This window comes from Eleutherodactylus coqui, chromosome 7 (assembly GCF_035609145.1).
Source record: "Eleutherodactylus coqui strain aEleCoq1 chromosome 7, aEleCoq1.hap1, whole genome shotgun sequence".
NCBI classification, from domain to species: Eukaryota; Metazoa; Chordata; class Amphibia; order Anura; family Eleutherodactylidae; genus Eleutherodactylus; species Eleutherodactylus coqui.
The window spans coordinates 170193102-170217304 of NC_089843.1; the positions used below are offsets into that span (position 1 = coordinate 170193102).

The following is a 24203-nucleotide window of genomic DNA, read 5'->3' on the forward strand; positions in this document are numbered from 1 at the left end:
TTCAACTTTGTCAACATATTTTAATTTAACAAGAATATTTGGTTGAAAAGCATAGCAAAACTTTGGGCAGACAGGTCTTTATGAAATGCTCATGGGTTGAAGGAATAAGCCACAATGATTTCTGTTAAGGATCAGTACTCCCCTCATTCTCCCTGGCGATCTAGCAGTCTCCCGCACATTCTGTACTGTTGCTGACCGCCGCAGCCAATCAGTGCTTGAAGTGGTCACATGCTGTACGCCTGGCATCATGGATCCCATGTCAGTAGTACAGCGCATAACCACTGCAGAGGTCATATACTGCACACCCCTCATGAAGTTTTGGCACTGGATCACCAAGGAAAACAAGACAAGCGTACGTTTTTCTCGTTTTAGACTGTAGTTTGTGTATTTTTTTTTAAGGCAGTCTGCTAAATCACTTGAAGGAATAGTTTGAGTTATAGAAAGTGGCCGAGTCCCCCATGCTAGTCCTCTGGCTGACATCACTTTACAGGCTGCAGTCACAGCCCGAACCCATCTACAAACAAGCTGCTGCAGCCAATGCCAGCGCTAAGCAGCGATCACAGTGGTTGCAGCTGACAGGCTTACGGTACGTCACAGGCCGAGCGCAGCCGGTAAACAGAGCAGAGACTGGAGTCAACGACGAGGGGAGCATCAGCTGATTTTTAATGAGTCCCCCGTGTTGTAAAAGGAAAAACAACCACTTTATACAAGTCGGACGACCCCTTTAAGTCTTATTTTTAAGGTCATTTTAGTATGCGGTTCTCTCATGAACATTTATCATCTATCCACATGATTGATGGGGGTACTATTTATCACCCATCAGTAGAATTAGAGCCGTAAGCCCCTATTTTAGAGTAGCTTGAATGAAGCCATGGTCACACAAAGTGCTGCTCTATTCAAAGTCTATAGAAAATGACAGAGATAGTCGAGCGCTGTACTTGGCCATCTGTCAGTCTTATAGAAATTGAATGGAATAGTCTAGTGCAGACATGACCACCGATCCAGTTACACTCCTCAGGAATAGGGGCTCTGGACTCCTTTTAGTGAATGCTGGGGGTCCCAGTGACGTGGTTGCCAACGATCATACATTTATCACCTATCCTGTGGTTGGATGATAAAGGTTTGTTAGAGAACCCCTTTAATGAGAAAACATGTCAGCATGGACTTGGACTGTGCACTTACATATACAGCCATTGCATTCCAAAGAATTTTATGCTCCAGATGACTCTAGTCTTTCTTGTAGAATGAAAATATTTAAAGATAGGCAAACAATGAAGGGGAATAATGAGAAACATTTTTTCATATGATTTGGCAAACAATTCTTAAATGCAAACAAAAAAAAACAAAACCAACCACCACACACTTGGGCTCTAAGAGGGCTCAGTCACACGAGCATATAAACTGTTTTGTGCGCTATTCCTGTGAATAGAACCCATTAATTTCATTGGGTTCGTTCAAGTTAAAAAAAAAAAAAGTCATTTTTATGTATATTTATGTGTCAAAATACAGTACTAAGTATTTAGAGCAAGTAAATACACACTCACTTGCGTATATGCACTGCGGTTTTATGCAGCTTATTGACGCAATCAAAACCCGCAATATGCCCATGTGAATAGACCCTAAAGATATGTTCAGACAGGGGCAGAAATGCTGCGGACTTTCAGCGGTGGAAAGTTCTGCAACATTTCTGCATCCAAATCAAAATCTGCAACTCAAATCAGCTGTGTATCCGCAGCAGATATCAAAGAATTGGGAGGGGCGCTCATTACCTGCCGAAACTAAATGCCGATGCGCAGCCGATTTAGTTTTGACTCTGGTTTGGATTTGGAATTGCTCTGGAATTTACCGCTGCGTAAAATCCACAATATTTCTACATTATGTGAACTTACCCTAAATCTTTTGTTACTTATTAGGCCTCAGTCAGACGGGCGTTTTTTCACGCGATCTGCACTTATATAGAGCCATTGCTTCGCAATGGGATCGGTCACATGGCCACTTTTTATGCGCATGTCCGATAAATTGTAGGACACGAGAAATCGCAGATTGCGCCTATCTGCGATTCCTTGTGTTCTATATATGCGCTCAATGGGGCCGGCGGCAGCAGCGCCGACCCCATTGAGATCATATACTACACAAATCATTCTCCTCTGTAACAGCTGTGGCAGAGAAGAACGATGTTCGCCCATTGAATTCAATGGAGCCGGCAATACAGCTGGCTCTATTGAAAGCAATGGGCTGCTGGCAAGCGCGGGATGAATTTTCGGTGCGATCTGCGATTCCTCGTGTCTGCACATTTCGCCGAAAATGCTGCTAGCTGCAGATTTTTCGGCCCCGGTCACGCGATTTGCGGATGCGCATCAGTCATGCGATCCACAAATCGCGGCAAAAAACGGTCGTCTGACAGAGGCCTTAACCTGTAAGAACACACATGCTGCACAACCACCTGATGTACAAGATTCCTTAATATGTAAAGTCACTTAAGTATAATTAGTCAGAGCAAATTGTATGTAAGGTCTTAAGAACACGAACATGGGGACAAACAAATACAACAATCATTCAAAGATTAAATTCTCACAGGCTCATACTGCAAAGTACTAGTTAGGAACAGGTCAGCTTTCCAAGCTTAAAAAGGCACCAAAATTACCAAGAGATTAGAACAATCAGCTAAAGTCAATTTACGGTCAGGTATTTCCAATGATCGCACTACTATGGGCTTGGATGCCAAAAAATATTACACCTACCAACTCTGCTAAAGTAAAAAAAAGGTCTTCATCAGCACCATGAAGAATGAAGCAGTAAAGACCACTAGCAAAAAGTTGCAGAATCTACATATTCAACTCCATGGATCTAGACATGTATACGCCCTTACTACATGTCTTTAGCAGCATAAAGACAGCCAGAATTGAGAAGCAGCCCATTGTCTCACATGGCAACACAAATGCATAGCTAGTATATACTGAAGGGAAAAAAAAAAAAAAAAAAGTTAGCACCCCAAGACCCAAACTGTAAAATACAACCATCAGTATAAAGAGTCACTGTGGAGGCAACGTGTGTTTCTGTCCGTGGAAACTTGGAAGGCAAAGAACATAATTTTTGCTTTTTAAGGACAAAGGGGTTCTTAAAACAAAATGGTGGTAAAGAAAAAAAAAAGGCAGAAAGAAAAAAAAAAATGTATTTGAAGACCTGTTTTCTCCTGGTTTCAAGAGTTGCTTAACACTATATTGAAGCCGCACGGTGTTTTCCTCTATCACAGATATGTACATAGATGTGATAAAACCATGTTTCCTTCAGGTACTTTTCATGTAAAAACGTAATGGTGTACACCATTTCTATCAACTAAATTAAGACAACAAGAGGGATACTAAAACATAAAATGAGGACGTCCATTAAGTTCCAATCTCCTTGTCAATATCTCACATCCAGTCTCTGTGACTAAAAGGGTATGTTCAAACTGAGCTGAACGTTTTCCATCTCTTGTGACCGCAGTCCAGCCGTCTGGCCAGGTTTCATCTTGCCATCCTCCTGTCAATCAAAACAAGAATGTGTGTTGGAAAAGGCAAGAAAATACAACATGCCAATAAGGGGAAAAAGCATTAGCCTAGTTACTCTGGGAGGACCGGCTCAGCTATGCATTAGGTCGTGTGTCCCCCCCCTTCCCGCATAGTAGCAGATTTGGGGCCCATGGTCCCATTATAGGGACATGCACATTGGAGTTTTCACAAGAACCAATAGACTGCTTGAAGAAAGAAAAAAAAAAAAAAAAACCCTCAGCACGTTTTGTCCCCCCCCCCCCCCCCCCCGAATCTTTTCGGACAGGCGGGCATGTACTCGAAAACGGCGATACTCACTCAAGTAATTTGCCTTAACGAGTATGCTCACTCATCTCTATCTATTAGACTAGTTGCTGTGGCCAAGTCACAAAACAAAAGTTATCTGCACTACGATAATGATAATTGTTCAGGATCCTGAATCCTTTCATGTTCAAATATTGATAAAGTTAGGAGGGGAAAAGAATTACAAAACATGGCCGACCATTTACACAGTAAAGGGAGCTGCACAGCGCTTAGAATTGCATCTTTACAGAAATAGAGATAACTGTTGTATTTTGCATATTCTGTATCCTTCACTCTACTTGACACGCTCCGGGAAAGAGAAACAAACTGCAGAGAATGTAGAGCTTACTAGGCAGAGTGGATAAGCTGTCAGCCTTACCTTCACAGATCATTGGTTCGATTGTAAACACATGCCCTGGTTTCATCACACCCACCGCCTTGTTTTCTTAAAAAAAACAAGAGATAATTATCAGAACCTCAGGAGATTAAACTGTTAAATATTTAAACCGCTTTCGTGGACTTAACCAACATATAGTACATGAGGAATAAAGCTGCCCATACACAAGACTGATTAGCGAAAGTGGTCGATTTTGGCCATTTCAGCCGTGAAAGAGGAGGGGGGGGGGGGGGGGGGGGGGAGAGAGACACATGCAATCATGACTAAAATTTGATCTAACCAAGCTGGAAAATGACTGAAGTGTATGACGTCGAAGAATTCAGCTGATCATCTGCACAGGCCTGCTGTTTAGTTAGGGCTCATGTCCACAGGCGTCGGATTCCGCATGCGAGAGCCCGCAGCAGAATCAGACCCTGCCTGCGGATGAGGGCCCCACTTACCAGACTGGGTCTTTTTCCTGTACTGCAGATGTGTGCAGAAAACCCCTCCCCCCTTTTAAACTGCGTACACTGCACTGAAATCCAGCATGCTTCGATTTCCGCACCCAACAGTCCCGCAAATCAAATCTGCATACTTTAATTCAGACAGACACCCATGTTTCCCTATGGGCGGCTTGAACTGCAGGTGGCCTGCAATTCGAATCTGCCCGTGGACCATTAGGCCTTAGATGTGCTGTTGGGATCGTTCACATATAGAATTCCAAGGGCAATGGAATGGCTAAATTGTGGTCAAAGTCTTGGGCTAGGTTCAGGTCTGCGCTTGTATTTCCATTTTTCTCCTACACAGAAACAGAATTGAAAATATTGACTATAATGGAGTCCATTGAGATACAGATAGAATATATAGTAAAAATCTCACTATTTTTTTTTTTAAACTAGTCTGCTACAGAAGCTCTTGAGCAGACATTAACGTAACCATAGGTATATGGAAGCTTTAGTTCAAGACCACTTGGCCATTTCCACCAATTCACAGACATTGAATGTAGCAGCAGGAGCATACTTCATTGCAACCCCTCCTCACTGCCATCATTCAGAATGGTTGGCTCCGGCCTGTTCTAGTCATCAGGGCTGGCTCCAATCAATCATTTACCACCTAAATGTCCATGTGGAAAAGCTGCTTTAAAAGAAGAGGAAAATAAACAGGCAAACACTTGATCCAATAATGCTTTAGTCTCCCACCAGTGTTTGTCTGACATTTACTTTACGAGCAGTGCTCGCATTAAGACCACCTTCACAAGACTGTATTTTAGTTCCCATATTGGCCGATACTTGGAACTTTCTGCTGTTCTATTGAATTGGACTTTAGTCACTATAGGATCCTAGTCTGTAGCAGAGTGCGGTGGAAGGTCTGGGTTTGGCAGCCATAACCTGCTCATATTATAGTCTTGTAGGGGGGAGGAAAAAAAAAAAAAAAAAAAAAGTAAAAATTGTCAATGTTTTTTCCCCCCGAAATCATTTTAATATCGAACCACTTTTCAGGACTCAAGTACCCTCTGTCAGAGTCCACACAAGGCCCCAACAGTCAGTTCTCTACCAATGAGATTTACATTTAGTTAAATGATAAAAGTCTGATTATACTTTGGATTAAATAAAGTGTGTTTTAACTTTAAACCTTGCCAGATTCTGATCCATTGAAAACTTACTGGCATAATGTGGCACATTGGGAGCGGTATGAAATAATCTGTGGATGCCATGTCCACAGTAGCTTCGAACGACAGAGAAACCATTGGCTTGAGCATGTTTCTGAATAACATTTCCCAGTTCTCTGTACCGAACACCAGGTTTCACTAGAGAGAGATAAAAACAGTCAACTCTACAGAAAGATACAATATAGTGGTTAGCTTACATTGCAGTATAAATTAACCCTCTACCGATTATCCCAAGCTCTGCTCATTCACCTGGAAGAGGCCAATACTGTTTGGAATGAGCATAACTATAATTGTAGCTTACTGCTAGGGCTACATGGCAACTTTGGCCTCTACAGGTATATACGCACCATGTGCCAGATAGAAGATTTCCCATTGAAAACAATGGGAGAAACTCCGCAAGCCTCCGATGTGGCTGACAACTGCGGCAGAGGATTGCTTCTTCCGCAAAGTGATGTGAGGTTATTTTGACATGAAAATACCTCGCATCCGCGGGGACTTCACATGGTGGGGAGCGTAATATGGGGGCAGGATTTACGGCCCCATAACACGCTCGCCAGTGTGAAGTTAGCCTAATTGTCAAAGATAAACTATTAACACTTCTATTTTTGAAAAAACACTCCTTGCAGCATTTTTTTCCCCAAATCTGCCACAAAACTTTTGCACAGTACTATCTCCCATAGTTTTCATTGCTCATGTGTATGAACCCATTCAAAAGAATGGGGTTCGCATTTGTGCGTTTCGCAAAGCACAAGTCTTGCACAATTGAAAAACAGCAACAGTTTGACCAATATCTTAATGCAATTGGGTCTTGTGAACCATTCTCTGGCTTCAGTCTGACCACAACTCAAGTTTCTCATCTTAGGGAGTATTAAAAATCTTCCAGACATGGGGACAAAAATAGTTAGAAAAGCACCAATCTTCAAGAAACTTTTTCTGCAATTTCCCTCAGACAAGACAGCCCATGCGAGTTAGTAATGGTCAACCTGACACATTATGAGGGCCTCTAATGCAGGGCTAAAACTCAACCGATGAACTGTGAATGACAGTCATAACCAGTACGGAGGCTCGGCACACAAACATACGTGGCATAAGGCCCAGACTACCAGTTAGGCATCACCTCAATTTAAGGGTAATTCTGCCTTAAGCTGGAAACAGACTGGCTGCTTGGCCTACTTAATGAAAAAGGCTGATTGTTGTGTTTGGCACATTACCTGCTGGGCAATAGAAAAACAGACATACAACTTGGTAACTTTCACTCTGTGCAGTTTAAATCCGTATTACTAAATCAGATTTTCCAGAGATTTAGGTGGAGAACCTCAAAGATTAGGTTGCATAAATATATCATGCATTTATTCCATCACCTTCATCAATTGCTTGCATTAGGCACTCGAAAGTTGTCTGAACAAGCCGCTTTGCGCCCTCGTCAACATCTCCAACATAAAAGGTTTCATTGAGATCTCCATGGTAGCCATTGTGATAAACCGTAATATCCACTGAAAACATTGTAGAAATAAAGAAAGCACTTGAAATCATTTATATCTTGGGGTTTTACATATCAAGTTACAGATAATAAGCTCTGAATTTAGGATCCCAGGAAAATGAAATCTCCATTTTAAGTTTCTTTTCTACTTTTCAGTGACACGTAATGAGTATAAAATCATCGCCTACCGTTCACAATATCGCCATCTTGCAGTGGTCTCCTGTCTGGGATCCCATGGCAGATCACTTCATTCACAGATGTACAGCACGACTTTGGGAAGTTGTAATAATTTAGTGGAGAAGGGTAGCAATTTCTTGAAATACAAGCCTATAAAAAAAAAATAAATAAATAAAACAAAACTTTTTTTTGTAAGGATACTTCAGAAGAGAAACTCAAAAGGCAGACCTATACAGCGCTACAACCAATAGGGAAGGTCAATTTTTCAATCAGATTAAATTTATTTTTATTAAAAAGGTTTATATCCCCAAAAGCATGCAAAAATAAGCCCCTCACCCCCATACCCGGTCATCAGGTACAGCATAAAACCACAAGATATACAAGGTTTTCTAAAAACACTTAGCTTGTAGTTAAATCACAACTTGAGTAAAAATATATGTAATATTCTTATATAGTATAAGTCTTGTTAGATCCAGAGGTGTACAACATTATACCACTTAGAAGGTAAAAGGGAGCCCGTCACATCCTATCAGCACCATAGACTAAGTTATGGTACGCATAGGACAGGGAACATGGGGTCCAGGGGTGTATACTTACCTGGCATTTCACCATTTATATATTCCAGATTACGATATTATTCATACAGTCGAGAAAGTCACTCCTAAAATGGTATAACTACAACCGCTGCTACCAATTTTCTAGCTTGGTATGAAGATATGGTTATGCGTTCACCCGCCAGCCAAGAACACACACGAAGGGATCAAAGGGAAACAGGAATACAGTGCATATACACAAAAAAGCCTACATCTGTAATTGCCAAGTGTTAGACTGTAAAGTCTGCAGGAGGCCATGGGGTACAGCCCACTCCACAGAGCGTGCCAAGGGAGAGGGCTACAGAGAAGTTTGCGTTTATAGTCTTTCCTGATCTAGGTCTCCAGCATTACTATAGAGAGGTCATTAAATTCCGCCACCACCTGCCAACCCTGTCAAGAGAGGACAAGCCAGCTACAGAAGACAGGAAGTGTCAGCTTATTGCATGTGCTCTAGCAGCCAGTGAGAAAACTGCAATACTTCATTTACATGAATGGGGACAAAAAGAAAAAAAGTGTAATGTTTGCAAAACCATAAAGCCCTTAAAAAGGTTGTCAGGTTACTTTCTAAAATGTAAAGCAGAAAGGGGTGCAGCTGTGAGAACACAAATACAGCAGTACTAACCGATCCTCAGCACCGGTGAGCCAGCACTGCAGCACCCCACTGTTCATCCAATCTCTAATAGCAGCGAGGGTGGGGAGGGGGCAGGTGACTGTGCCTACTGATCAGAACTCCTGGCATCATGGCACTGAGGGTGTGAGCACTGATGGCAGGAGAACGAGCACTGGTGCTGTGGCCACTGAGTGGCAGTTGAAGGTCACCTGACTTCTGCTGTCAGAGATTGGGTGAATCACAAGGCTGCAGTGCCGGCTGGATGACTGGGGCAGAGGACGGGCACTTCGCTTTTGAATTTTTTACGTTTTCAGTACCTTATATGGTATATTACAGAGTGCCATTGAAAAATACAAACCATCTTGCAAAAAACAAAGCCCTCAGACAACTATAAGTGAGTGCCAGAATTGCACTTGAGCAGATGGTTTTTATTTCAGTCTTATATTACACAGACCACCTCATCCTTCTCCTCAAATACTAATATATTACACAGACCTACTGCCTCTCAGATATCTTACACAGACAACCTCCTCCTCTGCTCCAACTACCACACAGCTTCCCATCAGCACTAAGCCACTATGTACCACACAGAAATGAGCCCAGCACCCACTCTTATGAAAGCAGTACAAAAGGAAATATGTGTTGCCCATAGCAGCCAATCACAGTGCAGCTTTCATTTTACCTCAGCAGTATAACAAGTGAAAGCTGAGCTGTGATGGGTTGCTATTGGCAACAAAAATTAACAGGGAAAGTCAGTGAATTTTTGATTTTTAATTACGCCAGTATTACAGACCTTCTGCTCATCAGATAATATCTCACACCGACAACTTCCTCCTCCAATACTATTACACAGACGACCACCTCCTCCTCATGCACTAAGCTATTACACAGATGACCTCTTCCTCCTCATGCACTAGGATATTACACAGATGTCCTCCTCATATTCGAATATTAAAATCACAGACAAAGGCTGCAGCAACAGCCGAAATGTTGGCATCAATAAAGATGAAATTCTTTTAATTCTATGCATTGACGTATTTGGGTACCCTGCTCTGCGGTTCCAACACATCATTTCTTGGTGGACTTTATAGGGGTCACGGATCCAGACTTCTTTTGGGAACTTGCAACATACACCGAAAGGAGCCTTCCTTATTTGATAAGGTGCTGTTGTGTTTGCATGATTTGGTTCTTAAACACACACACACACACACACACACACGTGTCTAAAACACACACGTGTCTAAAAACAAAATACATGGGCAACGCCAGATAATCAGCTAGTTAGCAAATAAAATATGGCCATTTTACCTCAAATCTTTCCCCTTGGCTGCTTTTTAGGTCACCCCCATCAGGGCAGAGCTGTGAATACAGTTTAGCTACAGTGCCCAACCTGAAGTAATCTGGGACACACCCCATCTAATCACTAGCTCAGGCTTCAGAGGAGGCAGCCTCAACCAATCCTGGAATAGGGGTGTGTCCCAGACTATTATAGATTAGGCACTGCAGCAAACTATTGTCATGGATAACACTTATTTGCTAATAGAACTAAGGAGCAAAAACCAAATTAAACTAAATAGCAGGTAATCAATCCCAGTAGGTTTAGACATGCATATCAATTTTGAGCTACTGACTGGGGGGTCACTTATAAATAATTGAAATATCACATAAAAAAAAAAAAATTTATACAAAAGTGTGCTCACCAAATGTACTGCATGGTCTATCTCTTCAGTAGTCACTCCAGACCTCACCATCATGGCAGCCACGTCCAGCACTTCTCGAGCCAGCTACAAAGTAGAAAAGAAACTGCATGATTTTGGGTGAGAGTTTTCTCATTCTATGTGTACAGAGTACATTAAGGCTGGCAGCACACAATGCGGGATCCCGCAATGCAAATATGCCTGTGTGCAGTCGACCTTATACGTTATGTATCTCAGCTGTAATTTCCTTAATTTATAACAGGGAAACATTAATCCCTATAACAAACTTTTAGAATAGGAAAAAAAATAAAAAATTCTGAGCACCTTTCCATTTCAATGCCTGACTTGTTCCGACATCATGAGCTACCTCTATAGCTCCGATGCTGGAACAGGTCCGCAACTGCAGTGCAAGAGTGCATCTGCACCCACTCAGACACATCAGGTGCAGATGTACTGTTCCTCATTGAGGACTCCCGAGCAGTAGGCAGAAAGGGTTTTTAACCTCTTCTGCCTTCTCCTTTACACATTACATGTAATGCAGAGAGAATGCGGAAGCAACATGTGACTGCCGGGAGCCACCTGACCTCAGCTGTCACTCATAGCCCAGGTCGGGAGGATAAAGAAAGAATGCAGAATTGTTACTTCCGCATTCCGCCCGGCGATCATGTGACCGCCGGCACACTCCTGATCTCAGCTGTCAAAGATCAGGAGGGTGAAGGGAGAATGCCAAACGGGCATTCAAATAAATTGAAGGGGAAAAAAAAAAAAAAAAAAGATTGGAAAGTGTTAACTGATTTCATAAGGGATGTGCAGCTGTGTTACAATGTCCTGCAGCAGTTGGAGTAAAGTACCGTATACTCCACACATTCGCTGGGGACACACGCTTTTTCTTGAGCAAACTAACTTAACAGGAATAGAATAAAACTCCACTAATATTTTAAACATTTCCACCCAGTATGCAGCAACCACAAACTTACCGTGTACCTTCTGTATAAAGTCTTACCTTACATACAACGCGCAATCCTTCAATTTCTTCTGAAGAAAGCACTTTAATTTGGGAGGTTCCCTTCAAGGCTTGTTCAGATTGTGACATTCCTTAAAAACAAATCACCATTTGGATAGGTCCATCTCATCTTATCTCACAAATTACATATACCTGAACATGAAATCGATGCCTGACATTACCTAAAGGGTGATCTGCATAATCTGGCCTCTGTATGTAGCTTGGTACTGGTCTCATCGGCATCTACAAGAGCAAGGCACAGACAACTTACATACGTGGCCAGTCACAAGCCAACTTCATGAGACATTCTCCCACAAAATATGTCTAACCCCTTAATGACATGGCCTATTTTGGGCTTAAGGACGCAACAATTTTTTTGGATTTTCTTCATTTTTCAAAAGTCATAATTTTTATTTTTCCGTTGACGCGGCCGTATAAGGGCTTGTTTTTTGCTCGGCGAACTGTAGCTTTTATCGGTGCCATTTTTGGGTACATTGACTATTGTAAATCTTTTATTTTTTGATGATAGCAAGGAGAGAAACCATATCAATTCTGCCATAGATATTGTTTTTTCTTCACAGCGTTAACCCCTTAGTGACGAAGCCTGTTTGCGCCTTAGTGACAGAGCCAAATTTTGGAAATCTGACATGCATCGTTCAACGTAGCATAACTCCGTAAAGGCTTTACATATCCAAGTGATTTTGACATTGTTTTTTCGCCAAATGTTGTACTTCAGTTAGGTGGTAAAAAGAGACCGATATCATTTGTGTATATTTATTAAAAGTACCAATATTGGAAAAATGTTGAAAAAAAATTGTCATTTTTTCACATTTTCAACTGTAATATCTCAAATATGTTCAAACATACTGTACAAATTTTTGCTAAGATATATATTTCCATCTGTTTACTTTATTCTGAATGCACACTTGAAAAACTTGTGTTTTTTATAACCATTTAGAGGACGTACAAACTAAACATTACTTTTCAGCATTTTGAGGAGCACTTGGTTTTCCTGCACCAAGCCAAGTTTGCAAAGGCTCATGAGTGTCAGAATAATAGATACCCCCACAAATGACCCCATTTTAAAAACTACACCCCTTAGTGTATTCACTGAGGGGGGCATGAGTATTTTGACCCTACCAGTTTTTCTCAGGAATTAATTCAATTTAGAGGAGAAAAAATAAAATTTCATATTTTTGCAAATATGTCATTTTAAAGACATATTTTTTTTCATATAGTGCCCATGAAAATGAGGATTTACACCCCAAAATGGATACCCGTTTCTCTCGTGTTCAGAAACATACCCATTGTGGCCCTAATCTTATGTCTGGATGCACAGTGGGGCCCAAAACAAAAGGAGTAGTCGGTGGTTTTCAAAACAGAAATTTTCCTTGAAGGCATTTTAGGTCCCATAGCACTTTTGTAGAGCTCTTGAGCGGCCAAAACCAAAGAGAACCCCCACAAATGACCCCATTTTGAAAACTAGACCCCTTAACAATTTTATCTAGGGGTGTACTGCCCATTTTGACCCCACAGTTTTTGAATGAGTTCAAGCAAACCAAAAGGGAAAAAAAAAATGTGATTTTCGGGTTTTTTGGCAATTCTGTCATTTTAAAAACTGTTTTTTTGTACAGCACACACATGAATGAAGACTTGCACCCAAAAATAGATACCCCTGTTTGTCCCGTGTTCAGAGACATACCCATTGTGGCCCTAATCTTTTGTCTGGATGCACAACGGGGCCCAAAGTCAAGGGGGGGGGGGGGGTGAGGCGGTGGCTTTCACAACAGAAATTTAGCATGAAGCTGATTTAGGCCCCATTGCCCACTTGTAGAGCCCTTGAGCGGCCAAAACGACAGAGAACCCCCACAAATGACCCCATTTTGAAAACTAGACCCCTTAAAGGGGTTGTCTCGAGGAAGCAGTGAATTTTTTTTTTTGGCCAGTCCCCCTAATTAAGCATACATTACTAAGCCCCCCTGTAAATGACTTTTCTAGCTGGTTTCTACTTACAGTTCCAGCGTTTCAGCAACTTATAAAAGTTTCCCCAAGATGGCCGCCGGCTCTTTTCCCTTCGCTTGCTGCAGCCCGACGTGCGCGCTCCCGAGACGCTACCAGCTGTGTCTCCCTGACAACCAGACGCCCCGCAGCCGCCGACCGGACCCCGGGATTGAACGCCGCCGACCAGTCACCCACCGCCAGGCAGCAGGTAACCAGCGCTACACCCCGCCCCCCCCCGCGCTACGCCCCGGCCCCCCGCGCTAGACCCTGACAACAGACGAAGGCCCCGGAGCCCAGCGCTGTGGCCCGGGACCTTCACCTGTTAGTGACACATCACCCCCGACCCATCACTTACCTGGACGGCTTCTCGGGACAGCTGGACGGCTTCTCGGCACTGCTGGGCGGCTTCTCGGCACTGCTGGGCGGCTCCAGTTTCTGCACCTTCCTCTAACAGAGGATGGTACAGAATGGCCGCTCCAGCGCGCTCCCGAGCAGTGACAGCTCGTCTGCGCATGCGCAGAAGAGCTGTAGCGGGGAGCACACTGAAGCGGCTCGTGCTGAAAGGAGAAGACCGGACTGCGCAAGCGCATCTAAAAAAGCAAGCTGCCAGCGAATTTAGACGGAACCATGGAGACGAGGACGCTAGCAACGGAGCAGGTAAGTGAATAACTTCTGTATGGCTCATATTTAATGCACGATGTATATTACAAAGTGCATTAATATGGCCATACAGAAGTGTATAACCCCACTTGATTTCGCGAGACAACCTCTTTAACAAATATCTAGGGGTGTACTGTGTATTTTTACCCTACAATTTTTGAATAAATCTAAGCAAAGCAGTAGGAAAAAAAATTACAATTTTCATTTTTTTGGCAGTTGTATCAATTTAAAAACTGTTTTTTTTGTACAGCACACATAGGAATGAAGACTTTCACCCCAAAATTGATACCCGTGTTCAGAACCATACCCCTAATCTACTTAAAGGACACATGGCTAGGCCTATAATGGAAGGAGCACCCGTTGGATTTCAGGGTACAACGGAATAAATTCCAGGCCCCATCGCCCACTTATAGAGCCATTGAGCGTCCAAAACGATAAAGAACCCCCTCAAATGACCCCATTTTAAAAACTAGACCCCTAAAGAATTCAACTAGGGGTGTATTGCGTATTTTGACCCCACAGTATTTGAATAAATCTAAGCAAAGCAGAAGGAAAAAAATTACGATTTTCATTTTTTTGGCAATTTTGTCAATTTAAAAACAGTTTTTTTGTATAGTGTACATAGGAATGAAGACGTTCACCCCAAAATGAATACTCCGTTTGTCCCGTGTTCAAAAACATACTTATTGTGGCCCTAATCTACTTAAAGGAAACATGGCAAGGCCTATAATGGAGGGAACACCCGTTGGATTGCAGGGCACAACTGAATAAATTCCGGGCCCCATTGCCCACTTGTACGGAATAAAAATTGACACCTTAAAAAAAAAAAATTGGCTGGTTGGGATGGGTACATGGGGCAATAAAACCGTGTATCCCCCCCTCCTCTCATGGTTTTTGGGGGTATTTAGTGACCTCAGTAGCGGGTATGGGGTGTAAAAAGTGGCGCTCTGTGAGTCTCCGTAATCTCGCTGAGGTGCGGCGGTCTCACACAGAAGGCGCTCAACAAGGTGCTCCTGGAACTGCAGGAAGGCGAGCGTTCCCGGGGCTTCTTGTAAATTACGTATTACAGGTAGCGGTCTGAATAACGCCGGGCTCACGCAGCCGTAGGTGGAATCCGCTTGGGGAGGCCCGCAGCGGATTCCGGCTGTGACCCTGCGTACAGCCATGTAATGTACTGCGCATAACTGCCTACTCACACAGGCGGTCATGCGTAGTATATATATTTTTTTTTTTGTTTGCATTTCCCGCACCGTCGCTTAGCGATGACACGGGTACCCGTAGCCTGTACACAATGTAGTTGTGGAGATGAAACGCAAGTTTTTTTAAACATTTTACACTTTTTTTTTTACTATACATGATCACTGTCATCCATTGGATGACAGTGATCATGTCCCCAGTGACATCCCTCTGCTCCTGGCTACACATGGCAGCCAGGAGCAGAGGGATTTTAAGTTTCCCGAGGCTCGAGCCCCTCTGTGCACGCGCCCGATGTCAATCATCGGTCGCGCATGCACAGAAGGGGACTCTGGTCCCAGGAGACCGGGACACCGCAGAGCATCGGGGGTGAGTATTTTCACCTCCCCTCATGGATCCGATGGCCTGGGGACCGCTCACAGCGGTCCCTGGTAACACCTCCTGGTTCCCGGCTACCTTCAGGAGCCGGGAGATTTTAAATTTGCCGGGGGCGTGACGTCATCGTCTGGCGCGCATGCGCAGAAGGCCGGCGGCGGGTCCGGGAGGACCAGATCTCCGGGGGACACCGCCGACAAGCCGGGTGAGCATTTTCAGCTGCCCTGATGGATCCGACCCATCAGGGCAGCTGAATATCTAACTTTTTACACTTTTTTATTTTTTGCGATGCCGATCGCAATACAGGGGGGGGGGGGGGGGGGGGTGTTACTGCCCGCATCCTGGGATGACAGCTCCATGCTGTCGGCTACCTGCGGGCACCAACAGCATGGAGCTGTCACGTCCTCAGGCAAGTGGGCATTAATCCAAAGAGGATGCATAAAACTACGTCCTCTAGGATTAAAGCCCACTTACTGAGGACGTAGTTTCCCGATGGGGCAGTCGTTAAGGGGTTAATCATGCAGCATAAGTTACACAATCTATTTTTTATGCGGATCGGTACGGTTACAACGCTACCAAAATTCTTACTTTTTTTTAGGTTTTTCCACTTTTCTGCAATAAAAACCCTTTTTTTGGAAAAAAAAATTTCTAAGTCGCTGCATTCAAAGACCTGTAACTTTTTTATTTTTCTATGTACGGAGCTCTATGAGGGCTTATTTTTTGTGCGACGAGCTGTAGTTTCTATTGGTACCATTTTAGGGTACATACGGCTTTTTTGATCACTTTTATTGCGTTTCTAGGGAGGCAAAAATGCTAAAAAAAAATTTTTGCTTTTTGCCTGTTTTTTTAGTGTTTTTTTCTTAATGCTTTTTTCCCCTGCACAGTCAAAAGCATGTGCAGCTTATTGTACATGTCGTTACGGACGCGACAATACCAAATATTGGGGGGGGGGGGGGGGGTTAACCTTTTTTATGCTAATATGGGGGGGGGGGAGCGGTTTTTTTGTTTGTTTTTTTTTAAACACACACAAACTTTGTGTCCCTCTGGGGCACTTACAGTATACTGCCCTGCCTTATCGCTTATATAGCGATAACAGGCTATGGCAATACAGGATGCCATAGCAACCAGCCGGGCTCTCTGCGATTATATCGCGAGAGCCCGGTGACGTCACAAAGGAAGCGTGCTCCCTCTGCAAACCCCTCCCAAAAAAAAAAAAAAAAAGGCTCTCATACGGCCATGTCGACAGAACAATTTAAAAGTTATGTTTTTTGAGAAGTGGAGATGAAAATCCACCTACACTCCACCACCCCCCTCTTCCCAAAAACAAGATCATTGTGTCCTCATGGCCAAAATAGGTTGTGTTTTTAAAGGGGTTAAAAGAAAACTTGACATGTTTTCACTGCATTTAAAAATAATCCCCCAAGCCCATATTTCGCAACTATGGTCCATAAGGACTAATGCACACAGACAGATTATCCTTGCGGAATTCGCGGTCAGATTATATCGCGAGAGCCCGGTGACGTCACAGAGGCGCGCTCCCTCTGTGAACCCCTCCCATGCTGCGATCTACAAAGAGGGGCGGCGGGTCTGATTCCGCTGCATGATTTCGCAGGCGGAATCCGACCCGGCCGTGGGCATGAGGCTTTAGACAGTGAACCCTGCCAATCTGACGACAGCAGTGCAATGGGCATCAGTAGACCAACAAGCCCAATACCAGTCTAATGGCATCCAAATGAATACCTCCGACACGTTCTTGAAGATAAGCGTTACACTAAGAGACTGCCTACAGACTTACCAGAGGATAGTGTGGTCGGAGTTTTCCAGTATATTGGTAGCCTAGCCAAGGATCCGTGTTGATTTCTCCTTCCATTGTCCATGGTGAAATCTCACGCTTGACTTTCTCATCTTATAGAAGCAAAAAGGCTTGAATTAACGTAAGAATTGTCAAAAGTCCTAAACAATATTCTACAAAATGTAACTGCAGCCTATTACAGAGTCCGATGAGGTGAGGATCTTCACCCTTTTCTTCTAAGTGATAGTTCAAAATATCCGTTACATGCGGATTTTAGTAAAGCCTACATTGGCGCCCCCCCCCATTGTTTAAGAGGCTGTGATCATTGATGTACTTGTAGATTATATGTAACCAAAATGAACAATGTTCTACTCCAACTTACTGTGAAACTAAATGTTACTGCAATACATTACTACAACCTACCCACCTATATTGGGCCATGTTCACAATACTGTGTGTGCAGTACAGATGGTATTCTATGTGCACATTCCAGAAAATGAAAAAAAAGGCTATGAACAATGTATGGCCTTCCCTTGAGGGATAGATGGGGAAAGGCTTCCATACATCACCCACCGATTGAAGGCTCAGATGAAATGTAGAGAAAAGCCTTTTCTGGCCCAGTTTGCTTGTAAACTCTGGCCTTACAAGGGAGTGCATGGTGGGAAGGGTGCGGGTGCCAGCTGGGTTATACAGCCGACAAGCCTGCAAAAACAGGGATTGGAGAGAACTCCAATCTTGGACGTGTAAGCCACTCAAATATTGGGGTCAGTAGGAACTGTGGCATCTAAGTGATTAGCTAGAAGGAGGAGGTCGCTTTCACCCCATTTGCCACCTTCACGCCAGAATTGCAGGGTGCCAACACGTTGCTATTGCAGTTGGGGGCCTAGCAATGGCCCCAAGACTGCCATGTTATTACACCCATGTTTATTTTAAAAAAAATTAAAAAAAAAAAAAAAGGATCCACAGCTCTAGAAGCCCATAGGAATGCAAGCATGCAGGTGCGATTCCCCCCGACGCATAGTTCGCATATGTGGGAAGAAATCGCAGTGTTTTCACTATTTTGTCTGCGGATCCTGCAGGACAGCTTCCATTTAAGTCAGTGGACAGCCACAGCTACCGTGCTAAAGAAAGAAGATCTGGCCGGCACAAGGAGACCCGCGCTGGAGCTGGAGAGGTAAGAAATCCTTATTTCCTCTCCATGTCTGCGGGCACGGCTGGATTCAGCAATGGAATCCGTGTGTGCAAGTGGACATTGGGCCTTAAAGGCTTTCTTAAACGTTATACACACAGGAAAAGAAAAAAAATAAAATAAATCCTTCCACGTGATGACAAAGTAATTGGTGCTGAACACAATGCAGCGGTGACAATCCGTATTATCTGCTGCACTTGGCAAAACTTTTTAGAACCTCTTAGCACACATCTTATTCCGGCTGACGCAGCAGATCTTGTGTCAGACAGACCCTTGCTGGTGAAGAGCCTTTTGGACTGAACTCTGAATGCTCAGTATACTGCAGTCTCCAATTGTTTTGTTTTTTTTCTTAAAGTAAAAGTATGTAAATTTGTCCAAACAAAACTATTACTTACTTGCTCTTTTGTGCAGCATCTTGTGCGATGCCCAGCTTCCTCTGAAACATTCCTAGGAAAGAACCAAATTCCGTTGTGAGACATCCAGTACGACACATGTGAATGTAGAAAACATGCAATCTCCCCGACACGCATGCGCGCCAGAATATCCCTTCCTTAGGACACTCATTGTAAAGATTAGCAGGAAGGAGAGGAGGTAAAGGGGATTCAACAGGATCCGCTAAGGTTTCACGCCGGCACCCAGGGTTCCGCTTTCCTTCTCTGTTCAGGGAGCAGGAAAGGGGGAATCCCTGTGGCTGAATGGCTGCATCCAAGGATGGAACCGAACAGACCCCATTGGCTATAATAGGGTCTGTTTGTTTCCGCTCAGCTGCCTGGCTTTTGGGATGGAAGAAAAAGCGCTGCAAGCAGCGATTTTTCTTTCAGTACTTTGAGCCGGATTCGCGGTGGAACCTCCGGCCGGATGTGAAACCGGTCTAACACCATGTTATCATTCTAGTAGCCAGGCACTATAACCTCCATAAATAGCAGATATGTTGGTACCAGCAACTACTTCCAAGGCAGATTGGCTAGTTGTCTCCTAGAGTTTGTCCATATCATGGATCAACACTGGACAGATCCAGGTGGCCAAGGAGCCTTGGGCAAAAAAAAAAAAAAAAAGAACAGTGAGCCGATGCTTCAGCCTACTGCATGCATGGAGGCGGCTTTTCCCTGGCAAAGGGAGAACACATGGCTAGCAAACACTGTCTGTTATCTGAGGTCCATCCAAAGCAGAAGACTACAGGCACACTCTAGTAGCTTGCTACCAGCAGAGTGTGGCACGCAGCAGCATGGTAGGGAGTACCAAGCAGAAAGGACTACCTACTGTGGTGTAACATTGCCTCGGGTGGCAATATAGTGCCAAGCAGATCAGAGGTGGAAGCAAAGTAACTGCGGGGTACTACTGTGACAGGCATTGAACTTGGGGAACACCTTGTGCACAAAACAGCTAGTAAAGAGACAAAGAAAGAAAAAAGTATATAAAAACCACAACAGCTTTTGACCCAACAAGGACTTAGTCACACCTGCATTCGCTGTTTGAATTCCATCTGGCTATTCTATTTTTTGGAGCAGGGGAAAAAAAAAAAAAAAAAAAAAAGGGAATAAAAACGATGACAAGCATTTCCAGTTTTTCCCCCATTGATTTTGATGGGTAAGCAAAGAAAAAAAAAAGGGAAATAGCAGAGAAAAAAAATAAATAAATTTCCATTAGAATTCTTTTTTTTCTGCTCCGAAAACAGAACGGGCAAGATGGAATTCCAGCGGAAACAGAGGCAGGGGTGAAGGAGCCCAGAAGCAGACCCCATGGCACAGTGATCCTACCCACAGGGCAGCACGGGCACACAAAGCTGAATGACGTTGAGCACTTGTGCTGTTCTTATATCTAATATTCTGTAAGCTATTTTTATCTGCGTGTGAGCTCGGGTCCGGGATATTTAATGTAATCGGCGTCTGTGAGAGGCAAGCGAATATCAAATTCACCCAAGAAGTCACCTTTATGTTGGAAAGTCTAAGGCGTTGGGCAAATTGCCACTTCATGTGCCTGTATTAGAGACCAAGACCTCTAACAGCATAAAGCGCAGGACGCACGGTTCACAGCGCTAAGTGGGGAAACCAAGCATGCGTTACTGAATTCTTCAAAGGGCTTTTTTCCTTCTGGGGGTCTTTCACCCGGCCGTATTGCGTAGGGATTGCGAAGCTGTGGATGGGGTTACATTTACTGGGGAGGGGCCCGAATTTACTGTGGGATCTAACAGCTGAATTAATGTTCCCGTATGGGGTCTGAATCAATTTTGAGGTCTGATGCCTGGAATCTGAATTTATTTTGGGGAGGGACACCAGGAGTCCGCATTAAAGGGATTGTCCAACAAAAATAACTTATTACCTATCCACAGAATAAGCGATGAGTACCTGACGGATGGCGGACCCCCGGCGATCCTGCGTGCTCCGGGGGAGATGGCGCAGCGGCCTTGCATGCACACTACTGCTCTGGTTATCTCTACGTGTCTGCCAGACATAACCGAATACAGGCACTTCCATATTTCCAGCAGTTCCAAGGATGAATGCAGCGATTGTGTACATGCGTGACCGCTGCGCCATTCATTTGGGGATACATGTAGACTCTGTTTCCATAGTCAGTGGAAGTCCCAGCGATCAGATACTTAAAGCGCCCCTCCGGGCCTCGAGAACCAGATGAAACCCGCTTCTGACTGCCTGATGCACACTGTGCTTTACTATAAGACGCTACACCCGCTTTGATTGGCCAGTGCTGCCCATGTGAGCAGTGCCGGCCAGTCAGGTGAGCATGTAGTGTCTCAGACTACCAATGTATACTGCCGTGGGCAGCCGGTAGTCAGAGAAGTGATTTGGTCAGATTTGTTTCTCCAGACCTGGAAGGTCGCTTTAACCATCTTGTGGATAGGCGATAGGTTGATTTCGTGGGACAACCCTTTTCATTTTAAAGTCTGATGTCTGGAGCCTTAAAGGGGTTGTCCAGTTGTAAACTATTGATGGTCTATCCTAAGCATAGGTAGTAAATGATAAATAAGCAGGGGGTCTGTCACCAGAAACCCCTGCCGATCAGCTATTCTCTGGCCCAGTACGCTCCGGCTGTAGTCACCCGACGTGGTATTGCAAGCCAACTTCCCACTGACATGAATGCAACTTAGTCCGCAATATCAAGACTGTGCACTGCAGTGGGAAGGGAGCTGTCTGCAAGCATCTATGGTAGGTGACCTCTCCTGAAGGAGCAGCCATCAGTAGTTTACAAGGCCTTTAGACTTTGCCCTACAGTCGTCCCAACGACCATCGAAGAGCAACAATCGCTCAGCACAAGGGGAGTGCGCTGGGGATTTCCGGCCGCCTCCATTCACAGTAAGCAGGCGGTTGCTCATAGATGGCCGACCGCCGGTTCATTTTTATGCCTGCCTAAACTGAGCAACGAACAAAAAGCGAACGAGTCATCATTCATTGTTCATTCGCTGCCAGCGTTTCCAATGAATGATTATTCTTCAGCTTCGCACCATCCGGCGACAATTGGAGCGAGAAACGTTGGTTTTAGGGGGTTTTTTTTATTTATTTTGAAATCGGAGGCATTCTGACAGCAGATTTGCTGCGCGTTCAGGATGCGGATTTTATATTGGGAATTCAAAGCACCTTACAGTACAAGTAGATGGGGGTCATCACTAGGTTCGCAGCGTGACCATGAGGCCGGGCTCACAACACCACCGTGTCAGAAAACACTGCGCAAACCCCCCCCCCCCCCCCCCCCCAAAAAAAACCCCACAACCTACACATTTTACTTGCTACGTATCCCCACGATATAACTGCGTTCCAAATGCGCCAATAAAAAACTATTGGGCTGTAAATGCGTAATACGCAGTAAAATAGAACATGCAGCGGGTTTTTTTTTATAAATGCGCCTAAAATGCACAAGCATGAGCGAAACAATGAAGAATCAGCGCCTTCATTGACGCCCTCCGCTATATAGCCTGCGCACATAATACGTCACCGATTTCACACTTTGCATCACATGCAGATTTTGCAGCAACAGAAGAAAAAAACCCCTCTGCTATGTCTGCAGGCAGTGTGAACCGGTAGGGGGCGCTAGAGAAGTCCCCCCCTCCCTAGGCTGGCAGCACTGCAGTACCCTGCATGGCACATGCCACTGGCCGACATGTGCTTCCCCGGGGAGGGCACACAGCCTGGCACAGGCCGACGGGTGATACCTGCGAGCAGAAGTACGAGCCGTGAATGCCCAGCTTGAGGCAGGTCGGGCACTGCAGCTTGGCCTCGCTGGTGCAGTGCTCCGTCTCACACACTCTTCTCTGCACCGCCGCCATGCTTCACCCGGCAGCACCCACAGCAGGACGGCGGGGAGGAGACGGGAGGAGGGCGTGTGCCGGGACAGAGGCTGCTGCTGGGCGGCGCCGCACCCGGCCTGTCCGGGGAGATAGCAGGGAGTGACGTGCGGGGACAACAGGAAAGGGAGCAGCTCGTCCAGCCATCCAATGTCAGCGGGCGCGCCGGCCCAATGACGGCTCGTCCGATAGGTGGCGGCTCTAGTGGGCGGAGCGGTGCGGGCGCTGAGAGGAGGGAGCCTGCCGCGCCGCCCTCACTGCTATAGCAAGGCGCGGGGGAGGCTTATAAGGAGAGCCGCTGTGGGCGGGGCCCGTGAGTGGGAGGAGCTCTGGGAGGTAACCCGGCGACCGCTAGACATGGCGGTTTGTGGTGGCGGAGCGGCGCACATGTGCGCTGGGCGCTGTTTGCGCCTGAGTTATCAGATTTATATCTTCCTCTGTGCTGGAGGATACTACTATGAAGTGCAGTCTATAGTCTGACAATCCGCAGGCTCTTTGGGGGTCTCACAAAATGCTGGTGGTCTGGAGTGGTACCGATTTGGGGTACATACGGCTTTTTTGATCACTTTTAGGGCTCATGCACACAACCATATGTGTAAACCGTGTGCGCCTTAGCAGTCTGTGTGAGCCAGCGGCGAGTGCACTGCGAACACCCGGGTATCTCACGGACAGCCACAAGGGGGCACTTGCCTTTTTGAATCGCTGCCCATTCGTAATGTATGTATTGCGTTCCATATGCTGCCCATACAAGTGTACGGGGCTCACGGGACGTACGGCTCGCTGCAATCTAGTCCTCGGCACGCAGTGTCCACACACTAATGCGAACGGATCACGGAAAGTCCGCTGACTCCACTCACCGCGCGTTGCATACATAATACGCGAGGACAATACGGTCGTACGCCCTTATTACGTTTTTTGGGAGGCAAAACAAACAAAATAAGCATCTTGCTTAAGTTTTGGGGGGTTTTTTCTTTACATTTTTCGCTGTGCGGGATACATGGGGCGTTCAATGTATTGTGGAGGTCGTTATGGATACGATGATGCCAAAGGATCCATCATATCGTGAGGAGAAAGTGTGCAAAAAAGGGTTTTCTAATGGTTTTTTTTTTTTTACACATTTTTTTTCTGCCCCTGTAGGGGACTGGAGCCAGAAAAGCTGTGATCGCTAAGATAATGTACAGCAATACGTCTATTATTGCCCACAGTAACGATCACAGGTCACGGTAGGCCCGGACACGTACGTGGGTGTGGTTCGGTTGC

General features: G+C 44.9%; 1 protein-coding gene across 1 annotated transcript; it reads right to left on the reverse strand.

Moving 5' to 3' along the window:
• Positions 1–23159, reverse strand: METAP1 (methionyl aminopeptidase 1). The gene is made up of 11 exons (XM_066574012.1): positions 22812–23159; positions 19045–19096; positions 17464–17573; positions 11621–11681; positions 11439–11530; positions 10439–10522; positions 7547–7685; positions 7240–7371; positions 5873–6016; positions 4213–4278; positions 1–3522 (listed from the first exon to the last, which is right to left on the reverse strand). The coding sequence occupies exons 1-11, from the start codon at positions 22923–22925 to the stop codon at positions 3362–3364; spliced, it is 1155 nt and encodes a 384-aa protein (XP_066430109.1). The 5' UTR covers positions 22926–23159; the 3' UTR covers positions 1–3361.
• Positions 23160–24203: the final 1044 nt, after the last annotated feature.

Bases quoted from the DNA above. Each gene is read 5' to 3' on its own strand.
- METAP1 (XM_066574012.1), bottom strand. From the start codon at position 22,925: ATGGCGGCGGTGCAGAGAAGAGTGTGTGAGACGGAGCACTGCACCAGC. The intron at 7,372-7,546 runs GTAGGCGATGAT...CAATGTTTTCAG, and splicing joins AGATGGCGATATTGTGAACG to TGGATATTACGGTTTATCAC. The intron at 3,523-4,212 runs GTAAGGCTGACA...TTTGATTGACAG, and splicing joins CGAACCAATGATCTGTGAAG to GAGGATGGCAAGATGAAACC.